We start from the raw sequence: 23,059 nt of genomic DNA, 5'->3' as shown, positions 1-23,059 counted from the left end.
GATTTTTTTTTTTTAATTAAAACCAGCCACAGGGTTCTTCCCGTGTTAATATTATAGCTAATGTTTAGGTCGCAGTCCTTTATTAGTGTTTCTTTGCAAATCAGTGAGGTACAGGATCTCGGGTACTAGGGAATTTGGAATCCGGCCTAAGGATATTTGCTGGGCAGGCCACACTGACAAAACCTGTTTGCTTCCTTTCCAAGGATTTTGAATTGCTTAAAATAAACAACAAAAGAAAGGATAAAAGAAATTGAAAGATGAATGCTACATATTTCACTGAAGCAAAAATAAAACAAAGCAAAATTAAACAAAACAAACCCAAACCCAAAACAATACCAAAAACAAACAAACAAACAAACAAACAATACCATAGAGCTAATGAAGGTGCTCTCTGCTGAGGTGTTCGGGTCAGGTAGGGCGATGCTCTTCATTGTCTCCTGAATGATAATGAAAAGATTATTTGAGTACACTTTCATGACTTTCATATGTTTAGTGTATGTAAGTATTTGGAAAATTAGATAAAAGTTTAATGAGAATCAATTGACACCCAAAGACTAAAAAAGGGAGAATATATATTTTGATATAGTTTCCTACCCCAGGTGCATGTACACTGGAGTGTATATATTCACCATGAAATCCATTTTTCTCTTACAGATGCCTCCATTAAAATATACAGTTCTGAAACTAAAAACATAGACAAGGCCCCAGGAATTGAAACAATTGAAAGTACTTCAAAAATGCACAAAATGTCAACCATGAGACGAATATTCGATTTGGCAAAGCTTCGAACCAAAAGATCAGCACTTTTCCCAGCTATTAACATCTGTCCACAGGAGTCCTTGAGACAGATTTTAGCAAGTCTCCAGGCTTATTATAGACTGAGAGGTAAGGACAACAAGGGAAGCCCTTAGCCCTGTGTTCTCTCATCCTCTCGCTCCTACCCACTCAAAGATTATCTTCAGCCCTAAACAGTCAAGGTCTCTCACTCCTCCGTGAGAGCTGCAAACATCAGCGCACTAACCTGATAGAATAATGGGCCATAAACCACAAAATGGTGCTGTTTCTGAGCTGCCATGATTTAAAAATAAATTGCTATGTTATATTGGACCATTAAAGCCCAGGAGAATCATCCAAAAAAAAAAATCCTTGATATACAGATTTTACTTGTTTTGTTTTTTTCTGAAGTCCACTCTTGAATTCTAACATTGTTTTTATGAAGTAAAAAGCCTAACACAGCTGCAGTATCAGGAAGCTGAGCGAGCTGACTTATGATTTAGGATTTCTTTTGTTGTTGTTGTTGTTGGTTTCTAAGCCACATTAGAGTCCATATCTAGTCTCTCTCAATAATAAGTTTACTTACTGCGGATGCAGAAAAAAAAAAAAAAAAACTTTTAAGGTTTGGAAATCTGGGAGCAGGTTGAAGTACAGAGGAAACAAATTACAAAATGGCTTCTAGAGTATATGCAGGCTGCTACTGCACCTTTGAGCTGAAGCGCAGTGCCCTTTTTACAACACTGCAGGATGCCTTGCACTCCCGGGAATCACTAAGGAGTTAAATCAACCACAGCTGCCAGCAACTGTCTTGCTCATTTCATTTACTTAATATGAATTAAGAATTCACATGGCTTCTCCTTTTTAAAAAAAAATGTATATTTGTAGCTGATCTTATTCTCTAAATAACTGCAAAGGATGACAAGTGTCTTGTCTTTCTGGGCTAACTTCAGATTGCATGTGCAAGTGGAGTGGATTGGCGGCTCCCACCTTTATGACACCAGATGGTGTTAGTGTCCATGACAAAATGTGTGCCCTCCTGTTCTGTTGAAAGCTGTTTTACAGAGTAGCTAGTCCAGTTCCAGCCTGTGATGGGTGAGCCTTGTGGACAATTGAGAACACATTTGTGATGCTGCCATCCAGAGAGCCTCGCGGGTGCTATACCTACCTGTATGGGGCACTGGGATCCAATTCATCTTAAGAGCTCTTACTGGGTTTTGGAGATATGATTGACTAAGCTTCAAAACCATCAGTCCCTCTCTGTTCTATGTGCCTAATTGTGTGTGGAAGTAAAAGAGTATTTGCTTTCTGACAGAAAGCTTATCTGTAGGTCAATGAAAACTACTGTATTACACGCAAAAGGAAAACCCTAATTGTAGAAATTAAATACCCTGTATGAACACTCTAAAGTCCTAGAACATTCTCTCCAGAAGCTTTTCAGTAAAATATTTGCTGAGGACTGTGGAAAACAAAGATCCTATTCATTAGCAATGCAAGGAAAAGATAGTGATGTGTGAATTATTTATGCTGTGTGCCTACACATTGATCAGATATCAATGCCAGAAAGTTCTATACAGTTTGTTAAAGGACAGAAACATGTGGTGCCGGCACACACACACACACACACACACACACACATGCACACATGCATGCATGCACACACACACATGTGACACATGCACACACACCACACATACATGCGCACACACATACACACACATGCATTAGTGCTTACTCTTTTCATGTAAAATCATATTCTTTGCAATATAATTCGTCAGAGGTATCTGTGGAATACACCACTGCTGTGACCAAATTCTGAGCCCTGAATTTTAATTCATAGCTCTTTATTGTTGATTAGGCTTGCCTCTTTCATTCATTTTTCCCTGAACAAAACAAAACACTGTTTTTCTCCCCACAGCAAATGACAGTCCATTATCTTTATGGCTGCCTCTGGGTGATATGAAATTTTACTATTCATCAGTGTGTGTTTCTTAAGTCTAAAAAACTGGTTCCCAAAGAAACAAGGAATAAGAGCTAGCCACAAAGCTGTGTTCCTTTAATGGAGTCGCCCACTTACAATTCTCGTCAAGGCCTTTGCAAAATGATCTTGCTGCCATCCTCCAACAGACTCGGGGGAGAAAGCTCCCAGTTATGACATCAAATAGAAACAGTGAACTATTTCTCTCCCTGTCCCAGGCTTAAAGCACCATAAGTAAAATGCATGGAGCTTTCTGTGGAATCATTACCGTGTTGTCCTGAAGCACAAATGCATGAAATAGGAGTTTGTTTCTGGTTTCTCCAGCCAAGCCCCCTCAGAGATGTCTACCCTCCCATCCCCCACAGTGCTGTAGCCCAAGGCTCTCCTTCTCTTTGCTCTTTTTTTAGTCCCAATATCAAGCCACATTTTGGGCTTTTGAGATAGCTCAGCAGGCAAAAGGACTTGCCACTAACCCTGAGGATATGATATGAGTCCCCAGGACCCACAAGGCAGAAAGAGAGAATGGATCTTACCACCACAAATTTTTCTGTACCTCCACACATGTACACACACACACACACACACACACACACACACACACACACTGATTCTAGTTTTTGATTAATTGCTTTTTTTGTCACTCTGATAAAATACCTGATGACTTAAGGAAGGAAGGGCTTATTCGCTCTCAGAAGATACAGGCCATTGCTGTGGGGAAGACACTGCAGTGGGAACAGGAGGTGCTCAGTCATACTGCTGTCCCATTCAGGAAGTGGAGAAAACAGCTCTCTTTCTCCCCTACATGGCCCAGCACATGAGCCAATGTAATAGTGCTGTGCACACTTAGGCAAAGTCTTCCACCTCACTCAAGTTTAGAAGACCTCACAGACATGCCTCCAGGTTTGTGGCCATGGCGATTCTAAGTCTTACCAAGTTGGTAATCATGATTCAATGCCACAGGTTTCAATTCTAATATGATGATCCTTACAAACTGCAATGGCCCTGGCAGATGCATCATTAATCAACTTCCTTGTGTTTCAAGATAAATTAATCTCCTCTCAGTGCCTTTATCTGAGGCAGGTATTGATGCCTATGGGGCAAAGTCCAACAAGGGGAGGGGGAAGAAAAGGAAGACACAGAGTCCATAAACAAAATTCAGTCTCAGTAGCTCTGTATGACATGGCACCACCTGCAGAGATCTGTCCTGATAGGTCCTCAGGCTACAGAGCACTAAAAAAAATGAACACACATATCCTGCACACACAGAGACATATATGCATATATGCATACAATGCAAACATGTCTAATGCCACACACACGATGCACACACAGAGACTCATACATGCTTAGATACAATAAATACATGCCTACGTACATGTAATGCCCATGTCTAATGTCTCTCTCTCTCTCTCTCTCTCTCTCTCTCTCTCTCTCTCTCTCTCTCTCATCTCTCTCTCCCTCCCTCCCTCCCTTCCTCCCCTCCTCTCTCAGAAGCCTGCAAGTTTTAGTTTAGGCTTAATTTGGAATAGCTAGTAAGATAAACTCTGAATAAAATTAGTCCAAGCCTTAAAATGGACTGAAATAAAATGAAAACAGCCCAAAACCAACATGCCCAAAGTTGTACCTCCCTGGTAGTGAGAAGGGAATATTGAGTCCTAACCTCCCTGGTGTTTATGAGTATTGTCCATGAAAGACACCAACACTAAGCCTCAAAAGGCAGTGACACCTTCTTTTATGCATTGCTGTATTTCTGGCAGTTGGGCAAGGGTTGAACTAACCTAGAAGGTACACTGGGAGAGGCGGGCTGTAAAACAAAAAGCATATTCCCAAAGACAGATGGAGCCTGTGAGATAGGAGGAGAGCAAGGGCCACTGGACCTACAGCAATTAGGGTTGAGACAAATGTGCACATTTCCAAGAGTTTTTCCTGGGTGCTGGGGAGATGAAGGCCACATGCTCTATGCTGCTGCTGTTAGGATTGGCACTGCTGTCATCTCTGCAGCTGGGAGAGAAGCCCTATGGCAGACCACATTTTCTAGGTGTGGCCACCGCTTTCCAGTGGTTTCCCTCAATGTGGGAGACTAGATCTCTGAGCAGTACAACTGCTATCCCCACCACCTCTGTGCCTTACTGTGAAAAGATTCGCTCAGGTGCTGCTGGCAAATGCCATGGGCTTTCCTTGATCTGAAATCTCTCTGCCTCCTAAAACAGAAAGTGTAGAGAAATGCAACATGGTGTGGGTTGGGGCCTGGGACATAAGACACAGGAGTATGATTCCGAACTAGTTTTCCCTCATCTTGTTACTTCCACAACCATCTTTCATTAGAAAGTCAGATGATGTCAATCTCTCCCCCAAAAAGTTTCAATCCCTTCTCAGGAAGGGATAAAATAGAAATAAATAGGAGATAGATAGATGATAGATAGATAGATAGATAGATAGATAGATAGATAGATAGATAGATGAGAGATTTCAAAAAACATATCATTCACACTGGAAATCTCTCATATTTTGTTAACCTCCTACTCTAACTATTCATCTATGTTGCCCCTGGCACATTTTTTTCAGTTGACATCGAAAGTCTTCCATCATGAGCTTAAATAATTAATAAGGATGTTGCTTTCGGTGAGCTGTAAATATTGATATTTAAAATAAAACAAGAGTCAGATCATTCTGGTGGTCCAGTGGATTCTGCCATGGCCTATGATTATTGAGCCAAGTTCTTTTAACAAATACATTAAGAGGCTGTTCTTAAGAGTAGGGGTGCTGGGATGTGTTTCAGTAGTTAAGTATTTCTCTGGCATTGGTAAATACTGGCTTTAATTGTCAGCATTGCAAGAAAAAATAAAGGCTGAACAGTGACATCAAGTTTTCAGAAAAAAACAAAAAACAAAATCTGAATTAGTAAGTAGGGTAGAGTGGTAGAGTCTGCCGGGCATGCTCTATGTCCTCAGTTCAAGAAGTAGAAACTATCACATCTCTTTCTACACCACCCACCCACATTTCCTTGGAAAAGGTACCTCCCCCACCGCTCTTATAGGCTTCCACGTGAACATAAGAAGCATCCACTCACACCTTGTACCCCATTGTCTTCCACCTAGCACAAATTAGGTGCCAAGATATTTTAGGTGATTACATTTTCATGGGCCCAGGGGAGATGTTCCTATCTCAATTATGCAATCAAGATACCCGCCCCCCCAGGTATGACCGCAGGTCAACCTAACTAGACAGACAATGCCTTCTGGGTGCTCTCTGATTCTAGATTGTGTCTTTTGACAGCACTGATTACAGCGTTTGTAAATTAGTGTATCAAATAAACATGAAGACACTTCCTGTGTTATGAGACTCTGTGCCTTGGGGAAAGGGTTTTTCCATTTTGAACCCCTAACTGCTGTGTGTTACAGTGTGCCAAGAAGTCGTGTGGGAAGCATATCGGATCTTTCTGGACCGCATTCCTGACACAGAGGAATATCAAGACTGGGTCAGCATCTGCCAGAAGGAGACCTTCTGCCTCTTTGACATTGGGAAAAACTTCAGCAACTCCCAGGAGCACCTGGATCTTCTTCAGCAGGTGAGCCTGCGCAATGCCTGACTACAGCCAGGCCTCCAGCCCCTGCCTCTTTGAAATGGTTTCCAAGGCGTAAGGGTTACTTGACAAAATACTTAGAGATAGCTGATAAGTCAGACAGGAATTTTATTCCTGCAAAATAATATTGCACAGGCACGTTGAAGTATAGTTGAAGGCAGAGGGAATGAAAACAGACTTTAGCTCTTCGGTTGACATTATCTCTTGGTTAAATTACTTTTTATCTACTTTTTTTTTTTTTTTTTTTTTTTTTCAGAGAATCAAACAGAGAAGTTTCCCTGGAAGGTAAGTACTCAAAATAGAATTCTGGGTGCTCTTGACTGTCAAAAGATCATATAATGGAGTGCAACTAAGCTATGGTACCTCCATGATTTGTCAACCCCCAAGATCTGTGTAGGTTATTTTGATAGGCAATGTATGCATATATTGCACCAAAGATAAATGAGTCCACAGAGGGAAAGGGAACAGACCTGACTGACTGAGATCGATGTTTGTATAAAAAATGGAATTCCGCACCGTGTGATATGTATCAAATGTGTATTTTTTTTCCCCTTCAAGGATCTGGATCCATTAAAAGTTTAATTTTTAGGACTTGCAGCAAACTTAGTTACATCAGGAAAATGCGTAACAGGATCAACGCGTAACCTAGATTTTGAGCTCTCATTTGGTACTCTGTAAAGCGTTAGTATTTCTCAAACTAAATTACTGAAGCACTGAGCTATGTCCTCAACAAGAACTGAATATCAAATAAGAAAACTGAGTTACAGTGAGAGAGAGAGAAAGAGGGAACATTAGCTAAAGTAATTAAAGAAGAGAGATGCTGTTGCCAAACTCCAGGCTCACAAAGCACACACAGTTGATGATGTGTTGAAATCACACGCGCATTTAGGCATACGAGTTACAGGAAATACTTCGAAATGTCTTTCACATTTATTGTTTTGTTTCTTGTCTCTTTACCACCAACCTGTCCCATAGCTCTGTTAGTCTACTCTGGTCGGGGGCGGACCTCAAATCTGATCTCCCCTAATAAATATCCTGGCCTCTGATTTCTTTTCCTCTTCAACATAACTGCTCCTAGATGAATAAATCTGAACTCTTCCTTTTGTATGTAGAGTCCTGTTTGCTCCCACCCAAAATATTCCCTCATTGCTCTGCATTGTCGTCTGGCCATCCCACTCCCTGGGGAAGCTGCATTGTTAAGAACTGCATCAGCAACATCACTTGGTCTCTGGCTTCTGGGTAGGACCAGCCAATGACGAGAGCAGGATGTGGTCACTATCACTGAATCCCACCACCACTCCCTCTTATACACACACACACACACACACACACATACACACACACACACACACACACACACTCGCACCCACAGGCAAGTCTCTGAACACCATCACATTCATGTCCAGCAGCTCCTTCTTTTTTGACTTTGTATGCCCTACCATTGCCAGCTACATGGTTCAGTATTTTCATCTCCTTATTTTCCCACAGCTTAATGCATAATCACTTTATTGAATCACCGCTTGAATTACCTTGTTGGTGTTGCTTGTTTCTTCCCGAACCCTTTACTGAAGCAGAGGGAAAACATGACTCTTGTCCGTTGACCTCTCCAGTTTGCTTCCCATTACCCATAATTCCCGTGGCTGCCTCCATGCCATTTTCTCACCACACACCCTGCTCAACCTGAGCTCTGACCTAAGAGTTTTCCGAAACTACCTCCTCCACTCCACCTATCCAAATCCGTCTCTCTTTCAAGCTCCGTGTCTTAGTTACACTTCTACTGCTGTGACAGAGCACTTTGAACAAGGCAACTTACTGAAAAGAGCACCTATAGGGAGTTTGCGGGTGTAGAGGGTGAATCCATGGCCATCAGGATAGGGAGCTTTGCAACAAGCCGGCATGGCACGAGGGCAGCAGCTGGGCCCTTATTCACATCTTGAGGCAGCATCCACAAAACAAAGGGAAGGAGCAGGAGCAGGAGAAGGATGAGGGAAAGAGGAAAAGAGATGAAGTGGAGAGAACTAACTGACACTAAGCTGAGCTTTGAAAACCTCAAAGACCACCCATATGCCCCATATTTGACCACGTCCCGTGGATGGGGAGGCCTGGTGGCACTCAGAGGAAGGATAGCAGGCTACCAAGAAGAGACTTGATACCCTATGAGCATACACAGGGGGAGGAGGTCCTCCTCAGTCACAGTCATAGGGGAGGGGAGTAAGGGGAAAATGGGAGGGAGGGAAGAATGGGAGGATACAAGGGATGGGATAACAATTGAGATGTAATATGAATAAATTAATAAAATAGATTTTTTAAAAAGACCACCCCTACTGTCATATCTCTGCCAGCAAGGACACACCTCCTAATCCTTCCCAAATAGTTCTATCAACTGGAGACCAAGCATTCAAATATATGAGCCTACAGAGGCCACGCCCATTCAAACCACCACAGTCCAGGAGGACTCCAGTGCCCCACAGTAGCTTCACAGCCTATTTAAGGCAGAAGCCGGTCTTGATCTTTCTACTCTCTTTGGCATCTGCCTCCTTGCTGGACATGTCCTTCCTTCCCCTGGTTTCCTGTGAAAAGTACAAACTCCTCAGCAGCAGAACCCATGTGACCCTCTACCTGTGCTCGGCAAGACAGCAGGGTGGCCTCCCATTTTCTTAGTCAAATGTGAGTGCTGAGCTGCGCTCACTCACTTCAAGCATTGCCAGGAGTGACTGCATGACCTGGGAAAGGCTTAGGCTTACATTGCTGACTTTGTTTACAATACACAGAAATATTCTCTGGCCACCCGCATGAGAGATGTCCACAAAGCATCCTCATTCTTGATAGAGAAACATGAAAAATTATGAAACATTCACCTCTCCCAGACAGAGAGAGAGATTCTCTTTATTCCCACATGTACCCATATCATTATTAAAGAGGGGTAACAGGCTTCAGACACCAAATCAGCTAAGGGGAAATTTTCTCTTTGACATAAAACCTTTCCAAGAAGAAAAACAAAATTTCACTCCCCTGACTAGTCCCTAAGTCTGCCAATTTCGAATGGCTTTGAAATAAAAGCCAGCCCAAGAACCAGGTACCCCAGATTTTCAACCAGAGCTTCTGGCGGGTGGGTAGTACAATTTGCCAGCTTAGAGGAAGCATCACAGCTGATGGTAGAAGAAGAGGACGCCAGTCACAGGTGCAGCACATGCTGGGATGCTAACCTGTAACTAAGCAGTGCCACTGTGGTCAGAACTCGGCTCCTCCTGCTTAGTTTCTTTTTCACAGCAACGTGAAGCAAGGAGAGTAGAGTGGTCCTGAGAGGAGGACCTGAGCATAAACAAAGGTCTTTAAATTAGAAGGAAACAAAATTTGCCTAGATCATAAATGCCACAGTGTTTGACATTTAAACATCATCTTCACAAAAGCTATTTATTAAGCATATAGCATAATACCAGAAAAATAGTAAGAATGGCTGATTTTTATCATCATATATTAATTCTATTTAAAAGTTTTTATATTCATACATTTATATAATGTACTTTAATTATTACCATGTCACATCTGTTCTCCATCCGACTGGTCCTCCTCAGAACATCCATTGTTTATTGGTGGGGTTTTTGTTTGTTTGTTGTTTTTAGTGTGTGTGTGTGTGTGTGAGAGAGAGAGAGAGAGAGAGATAAATGAATGTACATGCACATGTGTGTACGGGAATGTTCACCTGTAATATGCCTGTGGAAATTAGAGGTCAATGTCACTCACTGTCTCCCAAAGTCACTCTCTACTTTTGAAGCACAGTCTCTTACTAAAAATGGAATTCTATGTTTGTTAGGCAGGCTGGCTAGTGAACCTGCTAGATCTGCCTGTCTCCGACACCGAGTGCTACGACTGTAGACATAGATCTCTGTGCCCACGCTTTATGTGGATTCTGGGGCTCCAAGTTCGGATCTTCAGGCTTCCACAACAAGCGCTTTACCCACTGACCTATCTCTAAGACTCAAACATCCATTCAACTTTAGCGGCCAAAGTACATGAGAGAAGAGCTGATAATATTTTAAACATTACTCTGCCCAGTATTTTGGAGAGCGTTGGCATGACAGAGATGTGCAAGTGGCAGTGTTGGCTCTGTCCAGTCTAGGTGGCTCTGTAAGAACTGAACATCAGTTATTCTTTCTTTCCATCTTCTGTCATCATGAAGCACTGAAAATTACACGTTACACTAGAAATGATGGTAAGCGAGATCCAAAAGTTATCACTACCACAATTCTTTTCCATTATTTCCTATTAGTAATGGGCTTATATTGTGCATGCAGAAAACTCTGCCACTGTGACCTTAGGTCTGATGCTAGAATACCTCCCACATTGCCATCCATTGATCTGAAGTCTTACCGTTAACTCTCTGGCTGGTTATCACTGTGTACTATTGTTTGTACAAGGAATACAGATTTAATAATCCTGTATTTATCCAGAAGCTAATCCCCCCATTCCTTTAACTACAACAGTTACTTATTTGATACACACAGGCATAGGAGTCTGAGATTTGGAGATTCCAGTGTTCAGTTATGTCACCAACCACTTTTTATGTCACAAACACTGTATGTGCAAAGGGACAATAAAACATCAGGACACAAGTGAAGTTCAATTTTGCCTACTGTATAAATGCCCTCCTGAGACCTCACAAAGCCAAGAGGACGAGAGAAAGACCTGGAGTCAGGAATACCCAATCAAAGAAGTGGTTTGAATTTTTCTTCAATGATACATATATTCACATATACATATGGATATATACATGTATATTCAAATATCACTTTAGCAATCAAAACCAGATAAATCTAGATTGAAATATGCTGTGTCTCTATTGTTTAGTCTTTATAGTATAGGCAAACTCAATGTGGGCTCCCTACCATTGAGTTCTTCTGTATCACCATTCCTTTCTTTTCTTTTGTGCTAATAGAAAAGATGAAGTAGCCCCATGGGAGACACTGGCAGAGCCCACCAAGACCCCCGCACTACCCACAGGTAAGCTTCCATCTCATTGCGTCTACTTCCAAGTGTCAACTCAGACCATCATGAAAAGGGTATTTGCAAAGCACTCTTTGAAGAAAGCTAGTGTAATTTATGATGCACCTTCTTATTTCTAGTTCTACTGTTGAATGTCATATATATATATCAAATACTGTTTGATCAACACATTTAAGCATAAATACCTTTCAAATCATGAATTTCTCAATGGACACTGCTAAATTGAAGACTGATTTCTGGGGCTCGTGACACAGCTCAATGGAGAGTGCTTGTCTAGCTTGGTGCTCTGAGTTCAATCCCTGCACTACAGAGGAAATAAAGCTAAGCTTCTATTTTCATAGATTTTGCCAAGTATTTTCCAGACATTTTATTATAATTAAAATAATAAATCATTGATTAAATTGGAAAGCATCTGTCTCATTGCACATTTGACAATACTGAATATACAGCCTTAACCTTACATTTTTGAAATTTTCATTGCCTGTGTATATGTGCATGACATGTATGTACGAGTGTAGTCATGTATTTTAAAAAGAAAAGATAATTTTGGTTATCAAAAAGAAATGTTAAATGTTTAAGGAAATAGATGTAGCGACTCCAACTTAAGCATTACACAATGACATGTTTGATATCCCACAGACATGCATTACTGTTATGTGCCCTTTCAAAGTATAAGTATGTTTGGGCTAGGGAGTGGTTAAGAGAATTTTTTGCTCTTACAGAGGATCTGGGTTTGATACTCACAACCTACATGGCAGTTCACAACCATCTGTAACTCTAGTCCGAGAGGATCCAGTACCATCTTCTGACCTCTGCAAGCACCATTCACACGCAAGGTGCATGGATGTGCATGCAGGCAAAACACCAGTACACATGAAATAATAAAACATATTAATCTAAAAAAAATAATATATGAATATGTTTTAAGTCATTTCTCCATCTAACCCAAAAGGTCCCACTAAAAGCCACAGTTCCACACTTAGAGTAATGACGTCACAGAGCCTCTTAGCGCTAAGGAACAATTGGGGAAGAGGATAGAACAATTTTTTTTTTAAGTTGATATAACCTGTTTCCTATGCCTCCAAACTAAGCCAATACATTCTATGTTTTGTCTAATTAAAATATAAAAAGAAAGCAATTTCTGACTAAGTGTAAACTGATTAATCACAACAATATTTTCCTTGAACATTTCTAAAAAATTAATTTATGATAAAATAAAAATGCACATAGATTAAAATGAGTTATCCCTTAAATAGAACATAGAAGCCCCTTCTTGGTACCATTAAATATTTCTAAATGTTTTCCAGAGTTCTGAAATGGTTTATAATGGTCTGTAAAGGGGTGTTTTGAAGGGTGTCTTGGGGGCTGGAGAGATGGCTCAGTGGTTCCGAGCACTTGATGCTCTGACAAATGGTGGCCCACAACCCACTGTAACTCCAGTTCCAGGGGGTTCGAAGCCCTCTTCTGACCTCTGGAACAAAAGCCCCATGTGGTGCACATGGCACATGCAGGCAAAACACTCATACAAATGAAAGGAAAAAAACTAAAAGGGTAATTGAGAGTACCTTAATGTTCTTTCATCTCTTTGAGTTCATGACCTAAGTCTTAATAATTAAAATTTACTGATTGTTAAAGCAATCTAGACTTTAAAGACTTGAGAGTTATTCTAAGATAATTCTCAGAAGAACAAATTCAATATAAATACTTGTCTTTTCATCCTTTAAATAGTCACAAAATGAAACATTAGCCAGCTCTCATTAGACAAATCATTTAACCGTTCCACATGTAACCCCAAATTTTGGTCCCAGAAGGAACAACTGAATGGGTATTGGAAATGTGACTTAGTAGTTTCTTTTCAAAAACATATGCATGGGGTCTTTGAAAAGTTAGTTTATAATGTGCTTACCTGTAAAGTCTAGGGTAACAGAAAAAGACATATGGAATTATGGAATCTCGGCCTTGCTCTAATTTAAAATTTTCTATGGTGTGTGTGTGTGTGTGTGTGTGTGTGTGTCTGAAATCTTTCTAGTTTCTACAGATGTTTCCAGCATGTCACTGGGGCCCTTCCCACTCCCTCCTGACGACAGGCACCTCAATGAGATTCTCAATGGCACCCTCAAAGGCATCCAGAAGCCCACAGTGGTAAGATCTGAGTTGGTACAGGTTTGCATGCACATGTTTGGTCTTTTCTTTTTATGTTTTCTTTTTCCTCATATCTATGTGTATGTGGTGTGCATTCAAGTGTGTATGCATGTTCACATGTATGTGGGCACATGTGTGCTGGGATTACAGGCAGGCTGCCATGTGCCCTTGGCTTTTCCTTGGACTCTGGAGATCAAGAGCCTTAGTCTCCATGCCTGCACAGCAAGCACTTAGCAGCTGAGTCATGGCTCTAGCCTTGCGTTGTTTTCTCCAGAAATATAGGGAAAGAGGTAGATGGATCAGATACTCAACATTTTTAGTACTGTGTTTTCATCACTCAGATTATCTCAGTAACTTTATCCTATTCCCCATTTTTATGTCATCTTAAGGACCAAGGAAATAAATAGGTTGAGAATTAGGATAAGATAGAGGAAAGTACAAGAAGCAAGAAGAAATTCTTCTCCCCTGTACCCAGCAGATACTTGTGTGTGACAGGTGCTCCAGGAGCATTCAAATCAATCAGCCAAACAACCACAATAGATTCACTCACTCCCTACTAAAATATAAGACTTGTTGACAACAAGAGTCAAGTATTAGTCCCTGTCATGTGCAGCATACATATGCCAATTATGTTTCAAAATCCTTGACATCAAGCCAGAGAAAAACAGAAACAGAAATAGCCTCATCTAAGGCTGAAAGGCACACGAGCCACCATGTAGACTGGTACAACTGTGAGAATTATTTATAATATCAAAATAGAAAGTGTTTATCCTTTCCAAAACCTAGATCCAGGCAGTGCTAAAACAGAGAACCGCTTCCCTCATTATTCATGAGAAGTAGTGTTAGCAACCCAAAGAATGACAAGTCAGAATGTCCTGTCCTTCCACTGCTGCTGCAGCCACACCCACTCTGGACTCTAGGATGCTTTTTTCCTCTGTCCTCATCCTTTCAACTTCCCTCTGAGGCACAGGGCAGGGTTAAGGCAAAAAAAAAAAAAAAACAAAAAAAAAACAAAACAAAACAAAACAAAAAGAACCAACTGTTTTACCAGCTCTGCATGAAAAAAAAAAAAAAAAAAAAAAAAAAAACTGATGAGCAGCCTGCTGGCCTCCCTGTGTGCCCTTCAGGCAAGATGGCAGCAGGTACAGCTGAACTATTGCTGTAAACAAGGAAGAAAAATAATGCAGTTTTATAGAAAAATTCTGCTTCACCAACAGACAATGTGCTATTGGCAAAAAAAAAAAAAAGTATCTCATAATTCAAAATATTTAACATAACCAGTCTTTCTTCCCTTTCTTCACCCATATGCTTCAATATCTGGTGTAGGTACCTCCCTCTGTGCAAATATTTCCACATATTTCATCTGACATCTGCCATATCCTTTGAAAAGCAGCATCTACTATTTGTATCCATGGCCCATTCTTTTACTCAGCAAATATTTTACTAAAGTCCACTGATGTGTCAAGACCAGAGATGCACAACAAATATCCAAAGACAAGCAAGTAGCTCATGAACTAAGGAACATATGCAGTTATATATAACAAAATATCTTGTGTGCTATTATTAAAGATGGCAGGATAAATTGCTGGGACAAAATGATAAGCTAGGACAGGCTGTAAGGGGCACGCTCCTCAGACTTGCATACTCAGTGAGTTTTATGCATAAATAACCCCTGGGTTTTGCTTTTGGGAATTTTTTTTTTCTTTTCGGAATTTTGTACAGTAGAGAATTGTGTGGACCAACAAGACTTGCCGATAGAGAGAGGACAACAGGCAAACGCACAAGTAGGTGCCAAACAAGAGACTGAAATTCCAAATAGAGGGAAGAGTATTTCAGACAAACATAGAATGAGTAAAATGCATATGAGGGAGAGAGAGAGAGAGAGAGAGAGAGAGAGAGAGAGAGAGAGAGAGAGAGAGAACACTATTGCTACAAGTGGATGCATTTTGAATAGACTCTCTAGGAGGAGAAAAGCAGAAAAATGTAGTGCTTGATTAATCTTGCAGTCATGGCTGCAGAGTGAAAATAAAATGATTCAAGCAGATTGGAATAAGACTACAGAGAATATTAAATTTTCAGGAAAAAAAAATCTAAGTATTTAACCACAAGTAATAGGAAGTCTCTGAAGGTACTAGGTGCGAGTAATTTAAAAATCTATCTTTTACACGTGGACTATAAATAGAACAACTTCCCTACCAGAGTCCAGAGGAGGAGAGAATGTTAACACTGAACCGAAGGGCACAGATTCTAGTCATATCTAAGGAATCATCTTCAGTGAGCTGTTACACAGAATGCTGACTTTAATAGATACATTTCAAGGTTGCTAAGAGAATAGATTCTAATGTTTTCAACACACACAAACACACACACACAAACACACACAAACAAGATGTTTTTGAATTTGAGGTGCTGGACATATTAATAAACCTGATACAATCTGTCCAGATTATAAATGTATATCAAAACATCACATTGTACCCTATAAATGTAGATAATTGTTATCTGTTATTTTAAAATATCTTGAAGTTGGATAATAAGGTATACGCTTGCAGTCCCAACACTTGAACGGCAGAGGCTGGACCAAGAGTTCAAGGCAAGACTTACCTATGCAGCAAGTTTGAGAATTAGCTTGGGCAACAATGAGACTCTGACTCAAAATAAAATAAGTGAAGACAACTTGTGGACTGCCTCAAATTTAAGGCCAACCCGGGCTACAGAGTGAGACCCAGACTCAAATAAGTAAAGAAATAACCAGCCCAATGGAGCTCCAGTATTTTGTCTCTTACTAAAACTCAGAGGCAACTCATAATTACAATACTTCTACTCCAAACAACTTGGACCTTCACTGTCCAGTTCTTGATGCAGTTACAAGATATATTATATAATATAGCTGATAACATGTTATTAACACTAATAGAGGCCCTTTTGCTGTTGTTGGTTTTAACCCAGGAAACCAAAACAGAACCTACTCATGTGTCTGAATTCCCATCAGAGGAGAAGGTGGAGTTCAGCATCTCTCTGCCAAACCACAGGTTTAAGGCAGAGCTCACCAACTCTGGGTCCCCATACTACCAGGAGCTGGCGGAACAGTCACAACTGCAGGTAAGTGGAACAGCCTACACACAAACACCCCAAATCATGGCACCTTCTGGGACCCAACAGAATATTATGCATCCTTTGACTATTATCTCCAAAATCTTATACCCACGCAACCATTATTAACCACTAAAAAGAAAACTAATACTGCATTAAGTTCCAAAATATTGGGACAAATTATCCAGGCCAGCTTTTCAACTGGTGAATGTTAGTTATGTTTAAATTATCTTTGATTTATAATGCTTTAAACTCATTTAGCTAAAAGCCACAAATATCCTACATATGTAAATTGCCATTATGGTAATGATTCATAAGTATACTTTTCAAAAATCCATCAAGGTGTATTTTAAGTGCTTTCATTTTTATATGTCAATTATATATTAATAAAACTGATTAAAATTTTAGAAGATTAAAATAAAAATTATCACCTAGGCACCAACTAGAGAATCTAATGGATTGAATTATGAATTTTCAACTCACAATATTATATCCCTATTAATATTTCCACTTCTGCAAATTGAAAGTCATCTGTGTTTGCCACTACACCACCAATGCTGCCTTTGCAATTTGGTGCAATTTAAATACATGACATTAAGTGGACATAATTAAAGTGCTTATTCATCAATTACTAGAGCAAAAGTTAATCCAGGTACAGTGAGTCTATCCCAGAGGCAACAAACCCATAGTGGTGCACAGAACTTTCTATGACAGAGTGCCTAAAGTGAAGCATAGGGAAGGGCCATGGTTGGTTGAGTGTCAAATCATTTCTCTCTGAATTGAGATATTCCTTCCAGGATGGAAGTAGAAGCTCATGAAATTCTGGAAGTGGACAGATATCACACTTCTAGGTACGCAGAAATGAACAAGATTCTCAAAGGTCCCTCCTCAAGGCTATAGGAGCAGGAAACAGTTGTGGGGAGGGAGTACCCTGACCAGTGGAGTGCAGAGAGGAGATTCTCAGACCTGTAGAGCTACTTGCGTGTCTTGCAACGAGCTCTAGAAATTCAGCTCTCCTAAGTCATTGCCAATGTTGGGTGGGATTTTCAGTGATGCAAGTGCATTTGCAGTGTCTCTAGTCCTATAAATAGCCCTTCACATATACCCCTATATGTAGCCCCAATTAAAAAAAAAATATTGGTTCACTAAGTTGGACTTTGGTTAAGCCATTTCTTTGGTGTGTTGTGGGTTCTCTGTGTGGAGTGAAAATGCATGTATGTGGTAAAAAGTCATCGAGACTAAGAAAGCAGCGTGAGTGTATATTAAAAGTGAAGGAAAATTGCAAATAGTTTGTGTTTCTGTCAAGTAGAGTAAAAAAAGAGAGAGATGGTAATGAAGGGGTATAAGACAAAGCTGAAAGGGAGAGCCATGTCTTATCATGGCTCCCAAATGCTCAGAATATATCCTGTTATCAAGGATTTGCTAAAGAGTGTTTTATATACCAAAATGGAACAGGTAATTAAGACTTCATAAGTACTTTCTGCTTAATAATCCATGTCTAAGAACTTGTGTGTGGTTCAGGAATACTGCAAAATCCTTCACTTTCTAGCTAATATACATGATGCTTTAAATATTTAATTGGCTTTCTGCTTAAAATGAGAGGGGTGGGAGGTAAAAAAAAAAGAAAAGAAAAGAAAAGAAAAGGTTTTATGAATAATCTCCTCTCTAGGTGAGAGGTGAGCACTGAATTCTCAAACTATGAGAAACAGGGTCAGTCTCTTTGCTACCTGTCTACAGACTCTTCCCTAACTTGTTAATTCTCTGAGTGTCTAAAATAGCATAACAGAGAATATTATTATTTCCACCAAAGGAGTGTTTATGGGAAAGGGGTAACTGTATCATCAAATCGTCCTCTAGCCCCTGAAAACTTAAGCAAAGAAGCCTGTCTTGTCCAACTTTGATCCTAAGAGCATAGCATCAATACTGCTAACTTTCTGTAGTCTTCCATTACCTAAGGGCCAGTTCACTGTCGGTAGCACCTGCCTGTTCACTGGCTCCTGAGAAGAACCACTTCAAAACCTGCATTAGAAACCCAATCAGCACGCCGCCCCCCACCCACCCACCCACCCACCCACCCATAGCTTGTATTAGCCTAGTCCTTTGGACCTAATCAGGAATTAATGGACAGTGCTTTGCAGTAATTTAATTTCCACAATAAACTTAATGAGCAATTTAATACAAATGTCAAAAGGAACCACTTGGTTGTTGTCTGAATGCTTTCTCCTGTGCAAACATTCAGCAAAACTCAGCTGTAGCTGCTTTTTATAGCCCCGTTAACATACATTCTGGCAGAATCAGGGAGAACCCTGTGCATTTAGTCTTATTAATAAGGTTAAGTGGGCACTTAATTAGCAATTTAGTAGCTAGTGCTTCCTGATTGAAAGGTCCCCAGTGGATTACTTAGCAGAACTAACTGAAGGCTTTTGTCATCATGTCCCTAGACACCATTTACGCCCTCTGATGCAAAGCTGATTCTTGATCAGACTCAGACAGGTTCACAAAGAGGGCATGGATACAAACAAAAAAAAATCTCCTGCACCAAAGCCTGTTCTGTGGAGCACTGCTAGAGGGGAGGAAGGACAGCCCTCCCAGGCACTGCAAAGGGAAGCCTCCACAGAGGCACTTTGAGGTTTCACTGACTGCTTGCACAGTAAGCCAGGGTCTCTGTAAGCAGACTACTTCAGATCCTTATCCCCTGCTCCAAATACTGCTGCACACCCTTGAGCCTTGACACCCCACGTTCACTATGGTTTCAAAGCTGTTTCCCCAGGACACCAGAGCAAGTCTGAAGAATGTACAGGGACCTCTCCTGTAGGCTCCCAAATAAAGCCCACCTCTGCAGAACTTGGCCTCCCTCTCCCCTGGCTCTTCTGTTAAAATCATTACTAGGTAGGGGAGAGGCACACAAACATTTCCCTGGGGAAGCCTCCTTCCTGCATCATAGTAGGGATCCTCAATCTGCCTCCCCTGCCTAAGTCCTTTTAAAAAGACTGTCAAAAAGCTGGGACTACCCTTGAAGAATCAGTGCTGTGGAGGAAATTGAGACTCTCAGAGAGCTAGCAACCCAGGTGGAAAAGTAAAAAACAAAAATAAATAAATAAATAAATAAGCAGTCACTGGCTGCCTGCCAGGCACATGTTATTTGTTTCTCACTCCTTACTGGTCCTTGAAGCATGGGTATCATTGTCCCATTTTGATGAAGAGCCCACAACTCAGACATTAAGCAAGAAACTCAGGAGTTTGCAGATAGAAAATAATAGCACCAATATTTAAACCCAGCCTAGCACAGTATCTACTTATCACACAGATTAAGCTACCTTCATCACTAGAGTTCCTATAGGTTCAGGAAATGAAAGCTATTTTTAATATTGGCAAAATATAATTAGAAGGTAAAGTAGTCTACTGGGGGGAAAAATTCCATGCTGTAGCCCACATCCCCAGAAGAGACCGGGAATTATCTGTCTGCGCATCATCTCTGCCACAGTCTTTGACGCTGGCAATGCAGAGTGGCACTGATTTTTAGATACAGTGACAAAGTAAGGGCATGTTGATGAGTTTAGAGGAAGAAGAGATGAACTCACCTCACAGAGCAATATGTGTTGAGTCCCTTCTGTGTCGATGACAATATGGTGGATTCTAAAAGCAAGAGAGATAAAGACTCATCCCTATGCCAAAGTGCATGCCCTTCCTAGAGGTTATAGATGTAGCCTGGCAAAGAGAAGAAATGCTCCAACCTGAAGCTGAGTCTAGAGCTTTCACTTTTCAGAAGAGAAAGTCTTGGTGGAAGGATCCAAGGAGCAGAAAGAAGATGAGGGATACTGTGTTGTGGGCCAAAGGAAATAATCTATGGGGCTCTGGGGAAATAGAAATGTGTGTTATAAATGGAGAAAGACAGAGGTCAGCTGCAGTTCACTGGATGGTCAACTACAGGCTACTCATCAAGGGGTTAATAAAGAGAAAAGTGCAACTTACTTTTCTATTTCTGTGAAGAGACGCCGTGACATAAGCAACTTATGAAAGAAAACATTTCATTGGGGACTTCCTTACAGTTTCAGAGGGTGATCCCCTGGTCATCACAGCAGGGAGAAGAGCAGAATAGCACTGATCTGTAGTTTAGAGCTTCCATCCTATTCACTGGTAGCAAGCAGGAAGAGAAAGAAGGGAGCTACTGGAATGATGTGGGCTTTTGAAACCTCAAAGCCCACCTCCAGTGAAGTATCTCCTAGAAGAAGGCCACACTTCCTCCAACAAAGCCACACCTTCTAGTCCTTCCTAAATAGCCCACAGCTGGGGACCGAGCACTGGAACACTTGAGCCCCCTCAGGGCCATGCTCATTGTGACCACCACACAGTGGGAATGGTAAGGCAGAGGGGATCCAGGATCAGCAAGAGTGTTTGGTGCCTTCCCAAATAACTGGACCCCATACCACAGGCAGTGTGGCCCAGCTGAGGATTTTTTATGGAAACCAACAATACGGAACTTGAAAATATAACTGTCCCCACCAAGAAAAGAAGGGAGCAGAGGAGAAAATTCTTAATCTCTATCCCCATGCCAACACACACACACACACACACACACACACACACACACACACACACACACACACACCCACCACAGGGGTATGGGCACTGAATCAATCCAACAGTGCAGGAAGAGAGGTTGGTAGGGCTGCTATGGGAACAATAATGTGGAAAAACTCAAATAGCATTAGGAGATTTGAATGGAGATTAGTAACTGCTGATGAAAGCCAAAGAGAGAGGGTGTCTAGATATCCTGATATTTCTGGCTTTGGACATTAGATGCCACTGAGCTTGCCTGACATTGGGAAATAATACGTATTTGGGGAAGAAAAGTACACTTGTGTGGAGAAGTTGAGACTGAATATAAGGAGATTGCTGAAGCCATGGGAGAAAATCAGATCTCCCCACCAAGAGTATGAGGGATCAAAGAGAGGCAAGGAAGAAGGACAAAGCTGGCCTCACTTGTCCCCCTGTTGTCTTGCTTAAGCTCCTTTCCTAGTCGGCTTTGCCTTCCTCTCAGGCTCTCTTGTCCTATAGGATTCATCCATCAAAGCTGGGAGGGGACAGGTTCTGGAATAAGAAGGAAAGTAAGATGAAAAGGCTAGAGGGTGGGAACTTGAAGGGTCTTGACACTTAAAGACTAAAGACAAGAATTTGATGGAGCAAAGAAAACTGAATGGTGAGAGAAAAAGAAGAGGAAGTAAACAAAAGCAGAACACTGTGAAGGAAGATTTATAAAGAACCACCCACTCCCATGGACCTAGCCAGGACAAAGATGTGGCTTATGAGGCTGGGGAAGAGCCAGGAAAACAATTCTGATAACAAGCCTCACTAATAAGCACAAGTTTAGATAACTTGTGAAATCCATGCAAGTCTAAGAACAACTCTAATTAATCAGCCATTTTGCATTTAATAATACCTTTAGTGGGCCTCCTAGCCCCACCTAGGGCACAGCCAGCAGAGGTTAAACCATAGACTGACTCTTGAGCTCCCTCATCTGGCGCAGGGCTCTCCCTGCATTCCCAAGGAGGCCTGCTAGGTCAAGAAACATTCAAATTAGACCCCTCCCACCAATTCCTTACCTACAGGGTTCTCCTGGGACACAGCCAGCAGTGCTGAGCTGGGCTCTGCCCCCTGAGATCTGCCATCAAGCCCAGGGCTCTGCTTGCTTTCACAAGGAGACCTACAGGAGCCCCCAGGAGCATTCAGGTCCACCAGGGGTGCAACCAGCAGAGGTGAGTTGCATGCTATTCCCTGAGCTCCATTGTCAGACCTATGGCTCTACCTACCTCCTCAGGAATCCTGGTGGCATCAGGAGCATCCAGCCAACACCAGGAACAACCAGATGGCTAAAGGCCAACATAAGAACACAAGCAATAAGATGCAGGGCAGTATGGCACCAACAGAGCACAACTATCCTACTACAGCAAGCCCTGAATATCCTAACAGAGCTGAAGCACAAGATGACCTTAAATCCACTCTAAGGAAATGAATAAGTAGCTTAAAGAAATACAGGAAAAAAATATCAAACAGGTGAAGGAAATGAATAAAACTGTTCAAGACCTGAAAATGGAAATAAAAGCAATAAAGAAAACACAAATTAAGGAAATCCTGGAGATGTAAAACATAGGGAATAGAACAGAAACTACAGACATAAACATCATCAAAAGAATACAAGAGATGGGAGAGAGAATCTCGAGCTTGGAAGATATGGTTGAAGAAATGATGTATTGCTCAAAGAAAATGTTAAATCTAAAGAGTTCCTGACATGAAACACCCAAGAAATGTGGCATTATGAAAAGAGGAAATCAGGCCGGGCATGTTGGCGCATGCCTTCAATCCCAGCACTCAGGAGGCAGAGGCAGGAGGATCACTGTGAGTTCGAGTCCAACCTGGTCTACAAAGTGAGTCCAGGACAGCTAAGGATACACAGAGAAACCCTGTCTCGAAAAACAGAAAGAAAGAAA

At 41.2% G+C, this 23,059-nt stretch overlaps 1 protein-coding gene across 1 annotated transcript in view; it reads left to right on the top strand.

Annotated features, from left to right (window-relative positions):
- The first annotated feature begins 740 nt into the window (after positions 1–740).
- The window catches only part of Impg1 (interphotoreceptor matrix proteoglycan 1), a 109,472-nt gene continuing 87,153 nt past the window's right edge, over positions 741–23,059 (top strand). Inside the window, 6 exon segments of the mRNA XM_051140600.1 lie at positions 741–885; positions 6,151–6,317; positions 6,589–6,617; positions 11,269–11,333; positions 13,375–13,478; positions 16,428–16,580. Of these exon segments, the coding sequence (XP_050996557.1) occupies positions 747–885; positions 6,151–6,317; positions 6,589–6,617; positions 11,269–11,333; positions 13,375–13,478; positions 16,428–16,580 (657 nt within the window). The 5' untranslated portion in view covers positions 741–746.

This window comes from Acomys russatus, chromosome 32 (genome assembly GCF_903995435.1).
Source record: "Acomys russatus chromosome 32, mAcoRus1.1, whole genome shotgun sequence".
NCBI lineage: Eukaryota > Metazoa > Chordata > Mammalia > Rodentia > Muridae > Acomys > Acomys russatus.
Note: the sequence above shows the minus strand (reverse complement) of the source record. Positions and strands in the feature narration are given on the sequence as shown.